The sequence below is a fragment of the Lissotriton helveticus genome, chromosome 5_1 (genome assembly GCF_964261635.1).
Source record: "Lissotriton helveticus chromosome 5_1, aLisHel1.1, whole genome shotgun sequence".
NCBI lineage: Eukaryota > Metazoa > Chordata > Amphibia > Caudata > Salamandridae > Lissotriton > Lissotriton helveticus.
In genome coordinates, this window is record NC_136065.1 from 1,677,589,240 (window position 1) to 1,677,609,925 (window position 20,686).

The 20,686-nt window shown below is 45.7% G+C and overlaps 1 protein-coding gene across 1 annotated transcript in view; it reads right to left on the bottom strand.

Annotated features, from left to right (window-relative positions):
• LOC144755715 (dehydrogenase/reductase SDR family member 4-like) overlaps positions 1–20,686 on the bottom strand; it is a 76,067-nt gene that overhangs the window by 13,235 nt on the left and 42,146 nt on the right. Inside the window, exons 6-7 of the mRNA XM_078644902.1 lie at positions 3,408–3,542; positions 467–522 (exon numbers count right to left, since the gene is read on the bottom strand). Of these exons, the coding sequence (XP_078501028.1) occupies positions 467–522; positions 3,408–3,542 (191 nt within the window). The remainder of the gene's footprint in view (positions 1–466; positions 523–3,407; positions 3,543–20,686) is intronic.

The following is a 20,686-nucleotide window of genomic DNA, read 5'->3' on the forward strand; positions in this document are numbered from 1 at the left end:
CATTTTGGATTGGATTTTGGCTCCCTCGTCCATTTACTACAAAATCCAAGGGCTTTAGGTACTGCCTTGAGAACTGATGCCTGGAGAGGCTTAAGATACCACTTACTGACAACATCCTATTCTTAATAGCTTGTTTCCAGAAGCTTTGAGTAAAGCTGAGACCAACTGAGAAGTTACCCAAAGGTTACTACCAAGCAGTACTACCATACATTAGTCTATAAGCTTCCTACGTCCTTGCACTCACACTCCATTCACCCAAACTCAGCTACCGTCACAGCAAGAACCTACAGCTGACTTTTCATTTTTAAAACTTGATAGAGGCACAAAAGGGCCCTTATACGGCCACACCCTACTTTTGCTACTGCTGATTAGCGGGGATGTACAAAGTCTGCTCTAGTTGCATTGTGTAAATAGCATTTATGGTACACCCTTCTTATAATACAACGGAGTATCCCAGTATATTTACCTGAAAGTACTGTTGGTCTTAGACAACTCTTCAGTCCATGCTTCATCTTTCCATATCTGAAGACAGAGGCGGGTGTACGTGTTAACATGCAGTCTCACGAGTACAGTTATCATCAATGGTCTGACAGCCTTCTTAGAGAGAAAGGGAAGGAACAATGGTGTTACCAAGCAGCCGTTCCCCATCAGCTCTGTCCTGCTTCGAACAGATGCTCCCTTGAAGAAGCCCGCTTACCCAGGAACTGCAGCTGCAATCTTCTTCTTTTCCAGGCCTATGACTTACCGAAGTCTATGCACTTACATCCATGTCTACTTGCAGCCACAGGCCTCTTAGCTATCCTTTCACTAACTCCTGTCTCTCTTCCTCAGTCCTTGAAGCGGATCGTGGGCCATACTCATGAGGACATCAATTCAACCAACATTGAGTGTAGTACCTACGGCTGGACCAGGAGGAACCACTGTAAGAATGCTGAAGCCTATTTATCCTTAAACATTATAAAGTATAACAAACCACATTACGAAAAGTGAATGTCATATATTTTCTGGCCGGTCAGAGGCTGGGTTATAGGATGTGGTATTTCAATCTGTAATGCATCGCTTGTGATACTAAGCATTCGGTATCTGGTTGACTGTGGCGTTTGCTAAAATTATTTGTTCTTCCCTTAAGTTTACCAGGTGTGGATTTGCTGCTTTTCCCTGGTAGGAGTCACAACACAGAATATTTTTCATTGCTTTGCTTTCCCTTTTGTTCTCTCTTGCCTTCACTAATGCAAACTATGCCTTGTTTCTTAAATTCCCAGTTGATTCTCTCCAGGGGTTTTCTCTTAGTCTCCATCCAGCAATATTTTTTGGCTCATCATTCACATTGTGTGATCGTACCTTAGGCCTGTACACAGTTTCTTTATAGTCGCAAATCTACACTCTTCAAGTTAGTTGCCTGTTCTCTGCACACACCCCTGTTCTCCTTTTGTCTCACTCAGCCATTCTCTTTTGCGTTCTTTAGAGCTCTATTTTTCATATTTTTTCCAGTTTGTCTTTTTAAGTGCCCCAGGGATGTTGTGTAGTGAGACAGTGTTCAACCAGCAGTGGTGCTCTTGTTAATTTCAATTCAATGTGTATGTTTTTCCTGCATTTGAAACGTTTCATAATCTATATCATAGATGCCGGTTCCAGGTCTGCAAGACTATATGCTCTTAACTTACCAGATGTTCTGAGACCTGCGTTTGTGTGTGGTCACCTCTCTCTGGGAGCACTTACAGCTTTTCGATGGATCAAGGTTTCAAATAACCCCATCCACAGTGAGAAACTGCAATGTGGAGGTCCCGCCACGAATGTGAACCCCCAGCCACCAGTGCGGGCCCACAGTGTGTGAATGTATTCAAACCCATGCCCCCCAAATTTCATAAAATGCTGTGTGTAAACTGATAAAATTGAATTACCTGCATACCACGTATATCAGGCCAGAGGACTCCATTCATTTTACTTCAATGGGAAAGTGACCCGCCCTAGGTGCCAGACCGTAGATGGAGACTTTTATCACATGCCGTAGGATTGCCCTTAACGTAATGAATATTGGCAACAAATCAACTCTTAGTTAACCCGGGAACGCATAGGAACATAGACTGCTCAGTAGAAGCTTGCATTTTAGAGGCCTTCTCCCACCCCAAAGACAGGAATATTACCAGCAAATTTAGCAAGTTGTCATAGCGAAAAGGCAAGTGGCAATGAGCTGGAAGAGTAGGGCGGCTCCATCCATTCCGCAGCCTGAGGCGGTGAGTAGTCAGAGTACACGAAGACAAGGAAAGGGTTGAGCAACCCAGACTTTGCGGCATGGGATGTAGTACTCACCAAATTTGGGAAAGATGGGATCGGAATCATACACCGAGCAAGGGGTGAACTAAAACCTCCGGCAGCCAGCAAGAAAGGTACATGGTTAGCGTCGGTCCCCAGCTATTACCTGCTGGATCTCTAGGCAGTCTTTCATGTCCGTGTCCATCACTCCTCCCTAACCCTGACAGGGAACAGTATATATAGGGATTATACCGCGGTGCTTGGGTCACATGTACCGCAGCACATTGTTTAATAATGAATACGTTAACGAGTTGTTATAATTTATATTTTTGTTCTTTCCATGTTCTCTTTTGTTTAAGATGTTGATGAGTTATTGCAGGACAGATCTTCTAGTGATGATTATGCACAGGGACACACTTTCCAATATCGAAATTATGGAAATGTGCTCCTACCCAAGAGGATTAATGTGTGTTTGTTGGAAGAGACAAAGACACCGATTTTGCATTATGTTGCACAATGTGCAGCCTGACTCTGTTATGTTATGCAAAACAATAACATTGTGGTTTCAAAAATAACAAGTAAAAATACCAGTGGTGCACTCACACCATCATGATGGGAGGCAGCAGGTAGCTGCGTTTATGCATGACATCCAGAATGGTTCCTTCTCTTTCTGACATGCATGGCCTTTGCGTCACTTCTTGGTAGTGGTACCCAGGGGCACTTCACTCACTCCTTCCAGAATTTTGCCTAGGGCACACCAGTCATTCTCTGTGCTGAAAGGGGCTTTTCACCCAATCCCAGGCCCGGGTGCCAACTCTTTGCACAGGAGGAACTTTATTTTACATACAACTTTGGTGTTGGGGTTTTCTTGGTCTCTCCTTGGAGGGCGAGGGATTCTCCAGCCAACTAAAAATAATTTGTGGCTTCAGGTACTCCTCTCATGTGCAGGGCTCCAACAATCACAATGCACCAACAGATATTTTAATAAAGGAAAATCAATCCAAACCCCTCTTGCTGTGATGTTTATCAGCTTACCCTAATATCTGTATCTGTTTGATAATTGCTTTCCAATCAGCCATCAATCAAACCCACAAACACCTCGCCCTCACTGATGCGTTTCTTCTCATCTTCTACTGTTGTGCCCAGATACTCACCACACTGCCGAACCTGGTCCGCACGAGCCCTGGTGCCACACAGTTCACTCTAATATTCATGGGTGCTAAGGATGTTGCAAGAACTTTGGTTAGGCCGAAGAGGGCGGTCTTACTGATACTGTAGATTCCAATGTTCTGAGAAAAGAGAGTGAGAGGAAAAAGGTCATGTTCAGGAGGGAAAAAGAAACACATGTGTGAAAAAAACATAAGTGCCTTTGCAGCGGAGTCCCCATCATCTGTGCTAAGTGACACTAAGTGAAGCAAAGCTAAAAGATACCAAGATGGTACCTTAATACTCACTACATAATGTACATGAAGTCATCTCAGAATGCCTCTGGAAAGATAGTGCATCTCTGTCTCCCATAATCTAGGCATTTACCCATGTTTGGCTTGTTTCTCCTCTTTTCCTCATAGCAGGTGCAAGCTAATATGCCTGAGTCTGTGTAGTCTGTGAGGGTTTTTCTGAGTTGCCACTAATTATATGATAAAGACCACCCCGTGCTGTAGACTGTATGTCATACTCTAATTTTTATTATAGAGCATACTCTCTGACACAGAAAGGGGGCCAGCTTAGGGTGTTTCACTGACTGAATGGAGAAAACCAAGATTGTTACTCCAAGGAAAAGGGTGACAGCCATGTTGAAATCTAAGTTATGACAACATACAATACTTTGGGCCACATGTACTTAATTTCATGTTTGCGATTTCCAAATAGCAATTTCCTTTGCGATCTGCTATTAGGAAATCACAAACTGCGATGTACACAGTTTATTTGACACTGTTAGCAATTCGCAGTGGGTCGCAAATAGACTTCCCACATCAATATTCATGAGGCAGGTCATAATTTGCGACCCATCGTGAATAGCTAGAATCACAGGGATGATGGCCTGCTGGGCGACTTCAAGTCTGAACAGCGTGTTGAGGCACTGGAGGTAGTCGCTAACCCAGAAGTTTGCGTCTAAGAGCCCTACAGCCGAAACAGCTAAGCATTGCGGCGGGACTGGCAGGGCTTAATAAAAGAACAAGCAGTGAAGATGCGGGCACAGTGAGATGCATGCAAATACGCTTTAGCACAATGCGAGCCTAATCAATAATATTGTCGTGTTCAACGTAATATGAAAGAAAAATGTGGTCATCCCCCTTGTTTTCTCGGGTCCTGATGAGGCAGAAAATAGTCTGAAGGGCGAAACGCCCAACCATTTTTACCTTTGAGAGAAAGAACAATCCACTGATAAAAAAGAGGAATTAATGACTTTTCATTAAGGGGCTGAATTAAAAATTCTATGAAAAGATTGGAGCCCTTATAACGTATGTTTGTGGTTGGATTTCAAATGTACATGATGACGAATAGAACCAACAACACATGCAAAAAGAGATGTATGAATATGTCCAGTAAAGGTCAAGAGTGACCATAATTGTGTATATAATTTTATGCTTGTGTAAATGTTGTTTTGTAGATTGATCTTTGTCTTATAAAAAGAAAAATAAACAATAAGAAAAAAGAAATAAAAAAACGCCAACGAATTGGTTTTGAAATATATGGTTTTGTGAGTCTTTCAAATAATTGGTGCCATAATTAATTTAAATGGCTTGTCATACACATTTATTGTATTTGGCGTAAGAATGTATGGTCTTGAAGTTATTCCTGCACTCATCTATTTCTGGTTATTCAGGGTCAGCAGCAGTGGACGAGTGTCGCCCCCGCTCCTTCCCCTCCTCCCACCAGCAGCTGCAAAAATTGAAAAATAAAATGATAATAAGCAGGTTTATTAGCATTTAATTTTTCTCTACCAGCGAGTCTTGGGGGCTGGACATCACAGGGAGGCAGGCATGGAGGGAGAATGGTGAGCACTGTGGTTCAGTGCGCATGATGGTTTGGCCGGTCGTCTCAGGCTGGTGAAAGCGTCACGCGAAGTGAAGCTCTCTCAAACCCCAGCTGCATTGCTGTGTTGGAGACAGCAGTCACAAACTCCCGGTCACCCTGGGAGTGCAAATCAGGGGTGCTCAGTCCAATCCTGATGCTGTCCCCATAATTGAGAGCAACGTCAGGATTGGCTGCAGGGGATTCTGGGAGTCTGTGCTGGCGAGAAAGAGAAGAGCGGCGATGCGGCAGGACTGGCAGGTGAGTTAGTCCCCCTCTACCTCCCCTGCCCCCCTTCCGACCCACCACTAGGACACCAGTCGCTACTGGTCAGCATCCCACCATGTCTGTGATTGCTTTTTAAATAAAGCATTCATTATTTATTTTTTGTAACGCAGCCCGTATTCCATAAAAGAAAACCGGCTGCATTTCAAAAATAAAAATGAAAAATGTTCTTTTCATTTTTTAAGAGTAGGCAGTGGTCCGTGGGACCATTGCCTGATCTTAAAAAATGCTTTAACCCACATTCACAAAGAGTAAGGGGTCCTTTGGGAACTCCTTCCCCTTTGTGAATGCGTTACCACCAACTTGAAGTTGGTATTAACTGTGAATGTTTTGTGACCGCATTACTGGTTGTAAAACATTCCTACATACCTCTGCTATTCGGTATTAGGAAGGGATGCCCTAAACACACCCCTACCTAATATTGAATCGCAAAAGCAAAGTTACTGAATCCCATTTTGCCTTTTCTGCATGGCAAATTGCAACCAGTAAAATGCTTTGTAGAACTGGCCTGTACTATGAAACATGCATATACAACGTATCTTGTCTTAGCGATCTTGTGAGGATAGACCCAGGGCAACTGTGGGGACCACCAGTCACTCCAAAAGCGAGTCTGCTTGAGGTCCCTTTTTTTTTTTATTGAAAGTTCATAGCAATACAATGTACACTAGACAAGATAATATATATAAAGATAGGAAAAATACGCATGATATATAGTCAAGAACAATTAATTTAGCAAAAAATATTATTAAAAAAACGGTACAAAGATTAAGAGAATGGCAATCATATCGGAATCTGGCTCCTGGAAACATTATGAGACCCCACCCCTCGACAACCTCCATGTAGCCACTGGTGCCCAAATCCGTAGCCCCATTTCTCTAGATTTAACACCCTTTAATGCATACAGTTCTGACTCGATATTGTGGATCCCTAGCATCCTACAGATCCACATTTGGAAGGTTGGGGCCTCGACATCCTTCCAGGCAGCAGCAATTAATATTCTAAAAACAGCAACTGATATAAAAACGAGCGCCTCCATCTCCGTACTTAGACCCAGTTTGGCATCACAACCTATTATTAAAATTGTCGGGGATAGATCTATTCTGGCATCTAGCAGCCCCTCTAAAAACGCTTCAATCTCCTTTTTAATGGGCCCTAGTTTTTCACAACTACAAAACATGTGCCTAACATCGGCTGGCCCATTCCCACACCAAGGGCAGTTGTTATCAGCCCTCTTACCCCAATCGAATAATTTCGCCGGTGTGTAATATAAATTAAATAGGGTCTTAAAGTGCTGCGCTCTTAGGTTTGAAGATCGCAGGAACCGTTTATCCATTAAAATGGCTCTATCCAAGTCAATATCTGGATCCCCCAGTTTTGAGGCCCAAGCTGACTCTGTCTTAACCATATCGTCGGGGAGCACTTCCAAGAATAGCCTGTATATTTCCCCGATTCTACAGCCACCCCCCTTCATGTAATCCAGTAATGCACATCCTTTGGACACATTTATGCAGGGCCTTTTTGATTTAATTGTATTTACCAGCTGTATATACTTGAGCTCTTGACTCCCTTGTAGTGAATACCGTGACCTCAAAAGTTCCAGGGGCCTGCATACATCCTTTACCATTACTTGAGGTCCCTAAGAAGCAATCCCAGACCCTGATCTGTAGTGGAAAGTTAAACTCGCAAAGATTCTTTAACTCTTTGGGTTAAGGTAGATGAGAAAATAATGTCTAACTCAATGGAAGTGGTTTAGGGCGTGTCTAGGTAGAGTACAACACAAATATCACTGCTGCATTAAAGATGTAAATGTTCAGGCATGAGTTATGAGTTTGCGGTTACTCATAACTCATGACATGAGGTGAAGCTAGAATTCCATTGTGTGGTTTAATGTCTGACGCCTGTTTGGTGTTAAATTAATTTGAAAGCCAGACTTAAAAACTTGTCAGAATGTTTCTGAACTTCGTGTGCTTGGGTTCTGATCACGTTTCGCCCTCGTGAAGGATCGTTAGTTGATAAGGCGGTCGGATGCTGAGCCGAGCTTCCTAGTATGCATGTAATGGGGATCTATGTTTTATAAGTAATCTGGACCTGTTTTTCAGTATGTTTTATGGACCGTTCAGAGGACCTTGAAATTGACCGGAATGCCAACTGCAGTCCAGTGTAGTGATTTCAGGGCTGATTTGATGTGGTCTTTCTTGCGGATGTCTAGGCTCATCTGTCTGTCTCATTTTGGAGCCGTTGTAGCTAGGGAATGGAGTAGACAAATCCTGATGTGTCAAGACAAAGGCTTTTATCAACTCCTCTCTGGTGTTTTGAGAGTAGAAGTATTTTTCTGAGCAAGGAGAGATGGTCGGTGATACTGTACATCAGTGGAATGACGAGCGAATCAGTGTTCAAGTCCCCCAGGCTCTGGTGCAAATTAGAAGGCCCTAACTGCATACAAGTGAAGTTTAGTCAAATAAAATCGTGCTTCATCCGCAGCTTCCTTCAGTCAGCACCAACAGACAATAGTGGAATATATTCTCTAGAAGAGGTGACAAAAAACACTCACAAAGCATCATTTCATCATCCCACAATTTTCTCTTTCAGGCACACATCTACGTACATTGCTGCGTCATACATCTTTCTCTTGCTTTTTGTTTTTCATTAAACACCAGTTTTTTATTAAAAAACTTGAAAAGATTCACAAATTAAATCCAATTTACAAAGGCTATGCAAGGAGAACATAAAACTGGGATTAACAGCTGGCAATCTAATACAATTGTCATAAATCCTATCTTATTTTACAGAGCATAATAACAAATATGATAAAACATAGATCAAGAAAGAACATTTTGCATAGAGTCTAATTGTTCAACCATTGCCTCAATGGTGCCCATATTTTTAGACCCCTCTCCCTTCTCCTCCTGCCGCTTCTTAAAAGCACGGCTGACTCCAGATTATGAATGGCCAGTAACCTTGCTCTCCAATTCGGAAAGGTAGGGGAAACTGGATTTATCCATTCAGAGGTTATGCACAGCCGGAATAGTGCCATTGCAATGGACAGAAAGGCAGATTCGCAGTTTGATCTAGCACTGTGCGTTTCAGAACCCATTATCACCAGCTCTGCCGTGAACACAACCGGGATTTTTAAAGAATTATTGATAAACAGCTGAACTTCCTGTATGAATTTGATTAACTTAACACATGAGAAAAACATATGTACATCGTTCACAGCAGGCAATGCACACCTTGGACAGCACTGAACTCCACTGCCCCCCCATTTTGATATTTTATTTGGGGTATACTATAAGTCAAATAAAGCCATATAGCTTTGGGAGCGGAGGCTTCCTGAAACTAAAGCTGAGTGTGAGAGCTCCAGAGCCTGACCTACATCCGTGCCAACTGTCCAGAATTTCAAATCCAACTTCGAATTCTGGATGTGAAGGTCATCAGGGAGACCGACAGCAAACTTTGATACAGGATCTCAATTCTAACCTTCCTCAGGATCATGTTCATGAGTGGCTGATTACCCAGTGCGGTTGGAGAATTCTGCAAGAGAGTACCTATATAGCTACGCAATTGTAAGAATTTAAAGAAATCATGCGTACCTAAGCCAAATTATTCTTGCAAAAAAGAAAAAGAAGCCATATTGCCATCATATACTAAATCCCCCAGCGTAATGATACCATGAGATCTCCACCTTATTACAACTGAATCCTGGAAAATAGAGGGTAACAGCCTGGCAGCAGCAAGAGGTGTAAAAGTATTTATTTTAGGGATCGACCATTTTCGTTGCACCTTCTTCCAAACTGAATAAATTGCCTTTGCTACCTTAAACTTGGTCTTTTTATAGTAACTAGGCTCTAAAAGTGAGGAAAGAATCCCTTTAGCCTCTTCTCCCAACCCGATTTCAAATATGGAGGGACTAAGTGCGGGTGGGAGTGGGGAGCGCAGGCCGAATAGAGGCTGAGCAAGATGTTGCAAGAATGCCGCCCAGTTGTATAACAAGAGATTAGGTACTGCCCACTCGCCCCTTTCCAGTGGCAAACACATCCATTTAGCGGCCCTTCGAGGTAGGCGGTAACCCCATAAGAACCTATTGCAGCATCTTTCTGCGCTATTGTGGCTGGACTGAGCAAATTCCAACGGAATGGTCCTAAATATATACAAGAACTTCGGTAGGATCAACATCTTCAGCACATTCCTCCTGCCAAATAAAGATATATGCAAGTTATCGAGCCTGCGGAGAGTGGAATTAACAGTCCCTATTATCGGTAAAATGTTCATCTCCGGTATCTGCTCTACTGCAGCCGTTATTTTAACCCCCATGTAAGTTGCAACTTGGACAATTGGTGCCTCAGAAGGACCCATGGTAGGAGACTGAATAACCTGTGTTTTCTGGACGTTGAGTTTATACCCTGATATGCGACCAAAAGATTCAGCCTGTCTCTTGAATTCTGGAAATGCCGATGAAACATTACTGGTTAAGACAATTAAATCATCTGCATATGCCAGAACTTTCAATTCGACCAGGTTCACCCTTACCGGAATAATTTTGGGAGAGAGCTCCTATTTGTTAATAAACAGGTCAATATAAAGGGCAAATAAAAGGGGCGAACCGGGACAACCCTGACCTGTGCCCCTATTGATGTCAAACGGCCTTGATTGGAAACCTGAAATAGAGAGGGTGGCTTGTGGGGAGATATACAGCGACTGCAGCGCAAAAATAAAGCTATGAGAGAAACCTTTCCAGCGCATAACTCTCCAAAGAAATCCCCACGCAACCCTGTCCAACGCCTTCTCGGCGTCCAACAGGATTGCGCCAAAGGAAGATCGTGTGGCTTGAGCCCAGTCCAAAAGAGCTATGACTCGGCGGACCTGATCCGCCGTATCTCTTCCGGGGATAAACCCATACTGAATTGAATTGAATTTAATTGAAACAGCACTTGTATAGCGCTAACTACCCGGAGGCCTCGTAGCGCTTATGACAGGAACTAGACTAGCGAGGGCTCAAGGCAGGTCAACAGAGTGTAGCATACAAGTGAGTTTTTAGAGTTTTCCTAAAAGAGAGATGGTTTACAGTTTCTCGCAGAAGCAGAGGAAGAGTGTTCCAGAGTTTTGCCGCAGTGTGTGAGAAGGAGCGGCCACCCCAACGAGCCTTCTTGACTCTGATGGGAGTAGCCAGCTGGGCGGAGCTGGAACGGAGGGAACGAGGTGGGGCATAGGGGGTGACCAGTGACTGAAGAATTGCAGGGCCAGTACGATGGAAGGCCTTGTGTAAAATACACATGGCCTTAAATTGTATTCTTCCGGCTATAGGGAGCCAGTGAAGTTCCCTTAAAGCATTCCTCGCTGACTGCCGACGGGGAAGGTTATAAAGTAGACGGCTGCACTGTTCTGGGTGACTTGGAGCCTCTGGATGGTATAGGCGGGAGCTCCCATGTAGAGGACATTCCCATAGTCCAGGCGGGATAGTATAAGGGCCTGGACCAGGATCCTCCTTGCCTGGAATGGGAGCAGAGGGAGCACCCTCCGAAGCATCCTCATCAGCCCAAAACAGGTAGCCGAAGTCTTCGTAGCTTGAACCGAGAAGTTCAGGTCGGTGTCAAACCAAATCCCCAGGCTTTTTATTTGGGGTTTGGGCGTGGGGGGAGGGCCTAAGCATGGAGGCCAGGAGGATGCAAAGCCCGAGGGGGAGGGATTGCCCAACAGGATGACATCTGTCTTCTCCCCGTTAAGTTTTAAACATGAGGATTGCATCCATCTGGAGACTGCCTCCAGACAGGAGCCTAGGGTGCTAGACGATCCCTCCTGGTGGTCTAAAGAGACCACCAGTTGGGTATCATCTGCGTAGGTGACAATACGCACACCGAAGGGATGGACTATCCTGTCTAGGGGCTCCATGTAGACATTAAACAGAGTGGGGCTCAGGGAGGAGCCCTGAGGAACCCCACATCTGAGAGGGTGTTTAGGAGATGCCACCTCACCCTCGAAGACCTGGAAGAAACGGTCAGCCAGGAAGGATGTTAGCCATTCCAGGGCTGCGTCCGACACACCCAAGTCCGCCAGACGTTGTAAAAGCGTGACATGGTTGACTGTGTCGAACGCAGCGCTTAGGTCGAGTAGGATAATGGCGACCTTTCCACCCTGGTCCAACACGGTTCTAGCTTCCTCCGTTACCGCTAAAAGAGCGGTTTCAGTTCCATGTCGAGGGCGAAACCCTGTTTGGGAGGCACGCAGTAGACCATTTGATTCCAAATGGCTCGTCAAGGTGTTATTTACGTGCCTCTCAAGTAGTTTGCTCAGCCAAGGGAGCAAGGATATAGGGCGATAGTTCGCCAGGTTGTTCTGGTCCAAATTGGGCTTCTTCAACAGGACCCTCACCATTGCGCACTTCCATGACGGAGGTACGGATTTTGTGGTGATAGAGGTGTTGAGGACGTCCAGTACAACCGGGCGAATTATGTCCATTACCTTAAGAAGGGTCTGGGGGGATGCCGAGTCATTGGGTGAGCCAGAGGTGATTTGAGGGATAAGTTTATCCAGCGCTGGCGTGTCCAGGAGAGGAATGGCATTTAGTTGACAAGGCGTGACAGTAGGCAGGGAAGGAGAAGGAGAGGGGTCCAGAGTGCTGTCAACTTCTCCAAAAGAACAGTATATAGTCTGGATCTTTTGGGAGAAGAAGTCAGCCAGATTGTTGCAGCGGTCCTGAGCGTCCTCCAAGGAGGGGCATTCCGTTGGGGGTGAGATAAGGGTTTTGACGATTTTAAAAATCTCCCTTGGGGCATTAGCGGCGGCCTCGATTTTACTGCCGTAGTAGGAGGCTTGTGCAGTTTTTTGCTCCTGTTTATAGAGCCTAATGGCCGCTCTATAACTGGCCTTCCTGTCTTGGGAGTAATCTTGTCTCCAGGCTCTTTCGTACTTGCGACAGAGCAGTTTCTTAGATTTGAGGTTAGATGTAAACCAAGGAGCAGGTTTGGGTCTTTTTGTGACAGTGGTGGCTCGCACGGGGAGGACCATGTCCAGTGTAGAGGAGATCCAGCCATCGAAATCGCTGGCTGCAGTGTTAGCATTCGGTGCCTTCCTCGGGGGATCTCTAGCCAGGGCAGTTTCCCATTCAGGGAGGGGGAGCGAAGACCACTTCCTACCTCGCTGTTTGGCAGGGTGACAGGTGGGAATGGAAGAATATGTGTGCCAGATAAAGGGAACTAAAAAGTGGTCGGTCCAGGGTAACGGGATGGGGGTTAGCACTGTAAGATCGTCGCTATTACTATAGATATGGTCCAAGAGATGGCCTCTGTTGTGGGTTATATGAAACCCTTTTTGATGGAGATCGAGAGCAGAAAGGCTAGATCGGAGCGTATTGGCTGCTGTGTTGTGAGGGTCATCCAAATGCAAATTAAAGTCCCCCAATAGAGTAAAGTTGGGTGAGGACAGCACAACGCTAGCAGTAAGATCTGTTATTTGGGCAATGGAGTTTTTTAAGGCGCCAGGAGGGCGATAGGCTAATAAACCTGAAAAAGTGATAGTGGGTGAGAGTTCTAATGAGAAGAGGACACTTTCGCAGGCAGGTGAGGTGGTTGGGGTAATGCGGCATTTGTAATTGTCTCGGTAGACAATAGCCAGTCCCCCACCCCTCCCGGTCTGACGATCGAGCCTTTTAAGAGTAAAGCCTTGGGGAATAGCCCACCCAATCGCTGGATCGTTATCTGAATGAAGCCATGTTTCCGTTAGGAAAAGTGCGTGGGGGTTGAGTTCTTCAATCATTAGATGTAGCTCCGTGTGATGTTTACAGACGGACCTGCAGTTTAGGAGATACAATCTCCATTCCAGGGCAGAGGGAGGGCGTATAGTACCTATATTAGGAGTAGAGGGCTTCCAGCTGCAGTTCGTACAGGGATAATTAATATCAGACGGGTGAAACAGATGGGCACAATGAGGACGTAAAGGAGGGCGTAGGGCGAGCAGTGATGAGACATCATAAGAGAGTGTGGGGAGAGCCATAGCAAACCATACTACCCACCGGTCCGCCGGAGCGTCTGGACGCGGACTGGCGCAGACTGGCTTCTCTCTGGCGCCTCTCCGGCGCGTCCACGGCGCTACCGCTGCGCGTCACCGCTGCGCGAGTAATTGGGGGCTAAGTATGTTAGGCGGAGTGTGAGACTAGCGCGTCAACCCACCAAAGATGGCCGCCTCCGATGGAGCAACCAGGAAGTTGTGCCGCTTGCCTCCCTCCACAACAAACAGCACTGGTAGCTGCGGTGGACCGGGGAGTGAGCGAGCACAACAGATAGGTAAATTACACAGGTACAATTTTAAAATCGGTACACAGTAAAATTTGCTTTTTCAATCAAGCTAAAATAATGGCTAGCAGGAATACAAGGGGAGAACGCTTGTAGCAGTCCTGCTTGCTACCAAGCGCCAGCGCTACTAAGTTCTCAATCAATTCTCGAGCGCGCTTCCTACCGGCCCTTTTGTGATCAGGGCGGAGTGTGAGACTAGCGCGTCAACCCACCAAAGATGGCCGCCTCCGATGGAGCAACCAGGAAGTTGTGCCGCTTGCCTCCCTCCACAACAAACAGCACTGGTAGCTGCGGTGGACCGGGGAGTGAGCGAGCACAACAGATAGGTAAATTACACAGGTACAATTTTAAAATCGGTACACAGTAAAATTTGCTTTTTCAAAAATAATGGCTAGCAGGAATACAAGGGGAGAACGCTTGTAGCAGTCCTGCTTGCTACCAAGCGCCAGCGCTACTAAGTTCTCAATCAATTCTCGAGCGCGCTTCCTACCGGCCCTTTTGTGATCAGGTCGGAGTGTGAGACTAGCGTGTCAACCCACCAAAGATGGCCGCCTCCGATGGAGCAACCAGGAAGTTGTGCCGCTTGCCTCCCACCACAACTGGCGGATAGAGACTATGGGAGATATCACTTTTGCCAATCTAGCCACTAGTATCTTTGAAAAAAGCTTGCTATCAGCATTGATGAGCGAGATTGGACGGAATGATGCAGGTTCAAGCTCTGGCTTGTCCTTTTTTTTCCAATAAGATAATCGTTGTAAACCACCAGGAGTCTGGCACCCTGCCCTGCTGTGCATCCCTCAAAGTTGTTAAAAGGTCCTCCCTAAGCTCCGTCCGGAATATGCTATAAAACTCCAACGGAATAGAGTCTGGACCTGCTGCCTTACCGCTAGCTAATGAATTTAGAGCTGCATCTACTTCTTCCCACTCAATGGGTGCTGCTAGTATCGCATTTTGATGGTCCGAGAGTCTACTAGTACCAAGTCCTTCTGTAAAGGAGGCAAACTCTGAATCTATCACTTGCGCATTGACTTCTTCTGTATAAAGGGATTGATAGAACCCCAAAAAGACTGACAAAACCCCTTCTGGGGTTTCTTGGATTACTCCCTGCGCATCCTTAATCTTATCAATGCGATTAGACATACCCCGCTGATGAAGCCGCTTGGCCAATACCCTACCTGATCCTTCGCCATGCTCAAACATCATTGATCTATACTGTAGATATTTGGCGGCGAGATCCTGGCCCAAGAACTCGAGTAAAGAGGCTTTAATACATGCCACCTGTGTCTGCACCTGCGATATATCGAGCCCCCCCGAAATAGCTGCTGTAAGCTGAACCTCTGCATGACGTAATTCGTCCATGCGGCGCTTTATTGTTTCTTTAATTTGCTTCTGACGAAAAAACGAATAGCTTTTAGTTTCGCCGCGGACAGCTGCCTTCAGTGAATCCCATACTGTGCAACTAGGGGCTGAACCTCTATTAATATTCAAAAATCCGATGACCCAGGGCCTCATATGTTCTAAATATGGCTCTTCTAGCAACAGCTTCCTCTCAAATGTCCATAGTGTAGGAGTTCTCGCGTATCCGGACAAACAGCAATTGATGGTCAATAAATTATGGTCCGAAATAACTCTAGGGGACATAGAGATTGATGTAGTTTCAGCTAGATGATTTGAGATAAAAAAGTAACCTGACCGAACCATTTTTTTTATGTGCGGCAGAGAAATATGCGGCACCATCTAAGTTCTTGCAGTGATGGAACCAGACGTCACTCATACGATGTTCTGAAACTATGCCTTGTAAGGCTCTGTATACTCTTGGTTTCTGTCCAACATAACTCTGACCCCCTGCCACATCGAAATTTGCGGATAAATTGATGTTGAAATCCCCACACAAGCATAGGGGCTGAGGCCATGCAGCCAGCTCAACGTTTAGATACTCTAGTACCGCAGGATCATCTAAATTGGCACCATACACCGTACAGAGCGTCAAAGAAGAGTGGCGAATACGCAACTCCGCTTTTGCCCATCTCCCCCCAGGGTCTTGACTAGATCTTACACAAGAGCCCAGCCCGTGTTTCATCACTATAGCCACCCCGCGTATCATAGAGGACTGCTGTGAGCATACTACCAGATCAAACCCAGGAATTCTGAGGCAGTCCCTCTTGTTCCAGGGGATATGGGTCTCCTGTAGGCAGAGTACTTCTAAGTGCAGTGCTTGAATAATACGTTCAAACAGCCCGCTTTTTACCATTGTTAAGTCTGCACACATTCCAGGAGGCTATATTTACCTTAAATGACCCCATTATGTAACTTTAGAGAGAACACAAATACTGTAATTCTTACATGATTTAATCTTTCATTGCCATGATTGTCGTAATGGAGAACAACGTTTTTCAATCTTTTTATTTTTAAGTGCGCCCTTACCCCAGACCCTGCTCTCCACCCCACCCCCCGCCCCCTCACCATCTGGCTACACCCCCCCCCCCACCCGCCCTTACCCCAACCCCTGCCACCCCCAACACTAGGCAGGAACCGCAGTTCCAGTGATGGCGAGACTGGTGTAAGCGAAGGCCCCCCCTCCCCCCCCCCCCCCGGAAATGCTGCTATCTATCTACACACTAAACCAGGGTTAATTCATATTCAAAAACCACACAAACTCGATTACTTCAGTCCATCAAGAAATGCTTTGGCCTGGATCTCAGATTCAAAGTATTTTGTCTGACCTTGGTGTATGATTTTGAGCTTTGCTGGGAAAAGCAAAAAGACCTGTGCCCCCTTGGATTGAAATGGAGTAATCAACTGGCGGAGCTGCCACCTCTGTTCTACCGTGGCTGGGCAGAAGTCTGGCCTTACAAAAAACTGACAACGTTTTCCCGACCTTTGCCTATCGGGCCTGGCTAAGTCATAGATTCTTTCTCTCGCTAGGAAATTTTGCATACAAATCATAATCGCGGGGGGTCTATTCTCTGCTTGACCTACGCGCTGCTTCAATTTGAAGGGGAAACGATGAGCTCGTTGAATCTCCAATCGCCAGTCCCAGTCTTTTACTTCGGGAAAAGCCTCTGTAAATAAATCAACAACAAATTAACGAGCGTCTGACCCCTCCACTCCCTCAGGAACCCACAGAATTCGTAGGTTGTTCCTCCGTGCCCGATTCTGGATGTCGATGAGTTTTGCCTGAATGTCCTCCCTCTGCAGCTGAATTTCGTCCACCACGCTTTTTTGAACCACCAAGTCATCTTCTAATGTGGAAATCCTTGTCTCTGCCTCCGTAACTCTGGAGGCTATATCCGTGCACGTCTTCATAACCCTGCGCAAAGAGTTTTGAACTCTCCGGCAAGCCCCTTGCGCATGAGCACTCTCTTGGCGCGTCTCCTCACGGTGAGCCATTATAGTTTTATATATAACGGCTAGAGCTATTTCAGCAGATGTTGAGCCACTGTTAGAGTCCATACCATGAGTTATTTGTTCATGAGATTTGCCTTGTAGCACTGGCTGATTGGTGAATGAGTAGTCCCAGGCCAGAGAACACGCTGCCGAAGCAGAATCCTGGGGTACCTTGCGTACTGTAGATAAACCATTCAATACAGCATTAGTGCGCCAATCAGCAAAATCGCTGCCCTCCTCCTCATCTGTCCAGTCTTTATCCATTCCGTCAGCTGATGACCCTGTATGATCCGATAATGAATAGAAATCACCATCTGTATCCCCATCCGCCCTTGCGGAGGGTACCAAAGTCATTAATAAAGGGTTTTGGGGGGCTGTAATCTGTGGGTTTAGCAATAAAGTCTGAGGGACTACATCTCCCAGAACCCCGCGTTGTGGTGCTTCCAAACCCGAAACAGAGACAGTGCTTGAGAACACTCCTGATGAATTATCCACTGCCTGCACACTGTCATTACGTGAGACTAATGTTCCCGCGCTGTCTCCAATGTCTTTTCCACAAGCTGCTACAGGGGAGGAGAATGAAGTACCAGTATCGATCTTACTGGTCAGAATCTCCGCTGTAGGTGCTGCAGGAGCTGTGGGAGAAACTGCTGCGTTGCAAGCGGCTTTACCTGCCACACTCCCCCGAGTTTTGAACATTGCTGGAGTTGCCACTGGAGTGCCTGTTTTCTCGATTCTACTACCCCCCGCTGAAGCTTTCTTTGTGGTGTCCGGTTGGGGAGCTGTGCGAGATAGAGCTATGGAGGGCGCGGGTGCTGGTTCCGGCTGCAGTGAACTGTTGTGGCTGCCGCTGCTGCTACGGGCGTTTTCGCGGTCGTCCCCCGTGGAAGGGACTTAGGCTGGTTCTTGGGCGGCATCCCGCTGTAGAAAGGCAAGGTCCAAGAAACTCAAGCAAGCAAAGTATATACTGGCCATAGCATCCTTCAGAAACGAGCAATCACGGTAAGGTCTGATACTGAGCCTAACGATTAGTACATACTCGCAGGCAACAGCTCCTGGTAAGGGAGCAACGCGGCTACCAGCTCACTCGGCCATAGGACTTTTAGCCTTTGAACGTTTGTGGCATTTCCTGCTCATGCCTCAGTACCTTTCTTTGCACTTTGAAGGCATTATCAGATTGATTTTTTTCCCCTTAATCTATTTGATAATTATGATCAATTTCTCATGAGTGCCTTCCTTCTAATGACCCATATGTGGCTTAAAAACGTAGCCATCGCACAGGCAAAGAGGGGGCCTGGTGTCCGACTTCAGTATTAGCAGTGCATCCCGATGGATCCATGTGCCCAATTGGCAGCAAACTGGTTTGGACCGTTTGTCTCTGTGCTGCACATAAACAGGGCATACAAACAGCACATGGGCTACAGACTCCACCAGGGAATTGCCACCAGGGCAATTGCTTAGACCTGGAGGGTTAAGGTACCAATTAGCTGTAACCTCACCGGAAGGGAAGGTTACCAAACCTGAATTGAATATACACCATTTTAATGTTAATGTTATGGGTGTCTTGTATAGCGCTCGGCTACTCCGAGGAGTGTCCCGGCGCTTTCTAACCCACAGCAGACTAACAGAAGGCAGAAAGAAGAAAAAGAAGAAACAAGCAGATCATTGTCCATTGAGCCACGTCTTCAGACCTTTTCTAAAGGCCAGCAAGTTCGAGGTACCGTGGAGTACTGGATTGTATCTAAGTATGGTTCCAGCAATCCAACCTGTTTATGGTACAGAAAATTCCTCTGTGAGTTTCCCCTGATTCGGCTTGTTAAACTCACGTTGCTATATTTTACAACTAAAAAGGCAGTCATAAGTGCAGTAGGGTCAAGATTGCAATAGTGCAGCAGGTGCAGTGGCACCAGGAACAAAAGCTCCCGTCACCTTCTATTGCCTACTTAGTGCTGTTGAATACCACATGGCTCATATTCCTGTGTCCAAAGTTGCCACCTTGTATCTGGATTCTGGGCTATATAGCAAGCAGTTCCACAGGGATCGGATCTATTTTCCACAACAGCCCACCCCAAACTGTGGTCCCCCAGGATGCAATATCTGCTCTACAGTGATTGGTAGTGGAACTTAACTACAGCATGTGCCCAAAACACGCACCTCAAGGTCTAGGATGCACATCTTCATGACTCTTCCTGGCACACTTTGACTTTTAATGGCTGGATTTCTCCAGAATATTATGACACCAAACACATTATGGCCACCGTTTTATAGGTAAATATACTGCCAAGGTTGGCAGAGCACGCTGCACACTGTGCTGAAGTAGTCCATGTGGACTCTATGTTTAATTATTCAAAATTCATCCAATAAACAATATTTATGCATAAATCAATCCAATGATATTACACACAATAATGAATGCACATATAGGAACTCTTTTATGTATATCTTCATGAATTAAACCAAATCAACTATCGGTAACCATATGTCTCTGGTTATGTCAAAAAAAATGTACATTCAAAATGATACATATGACATTGTAATTAACTGATTATACAATTTTCACGTGTTCACAAAACATCACAAAGCATTTTGATGTGCCCGATGCATTTCGGGACCAATGTGTCCCTTCCTCAGGGGCAATCTGTGAAAGCAAAATACAACATTTCACTAATAGCATATTTGATAATGGACATATACTAATTGTATAGGATATACATAAAAGAGTTCCTATATGTGCATTCATTACTGTGTGTAATATCATTGGATTGGTTTATGCATGAATATTGTTTATTGGATGAATGTTGAATAATTAAACATAGAGTCCACACGGACTACTTCAGCACAGTGCGCAGCGTGCTCTGCCAACCTTGGCAGTATATTTACCTTTTGTCCTTTAGCACTTGACAGGCAGCCAGTGCTACGCTGCGGCACCTTTATTAAGCAGTGGTTAAAAAAACGGTTGAAAGTTTTAGATTAGGTAGAATAGGGAGTGCGCCTCCATCCCCCAATTCACCGTTTTATAGACCATCAGCTAATCATCTCCTACAGCCAAAGTCAGTCACATCTGTCTCTGTCACTCAGAGAGAGAATGACATCCCGTCTTCATTCTGGATATGCTAACTGTGGCACCCTTGGAGAGCATGCCTGAATGCTGCACCTCTGCACCCGCATACAGACAAAATACCGGGCCTCACACAGTCTTCTTTAGGGAACCGGTCTTTATTGTAGTAAATTACATGTTACCTTCTGTCTCATGCTAAGGAAGTGTTGCAGGGACAACCAGCTGCTAAAACAGCAGACATTCCAACATACTTTACAGAGATCATCCTTAGTTACCTCACTCAAACGTTTTAGGGGCGCATGGATGCTGGTCTACCATATGGGGTTTTGAGGTGTTGGACATAAAGTGTGAACGTGCTGAGTGTTTGTGGCTTCCACAGGTAAGACATAACTCCGAGAACTAA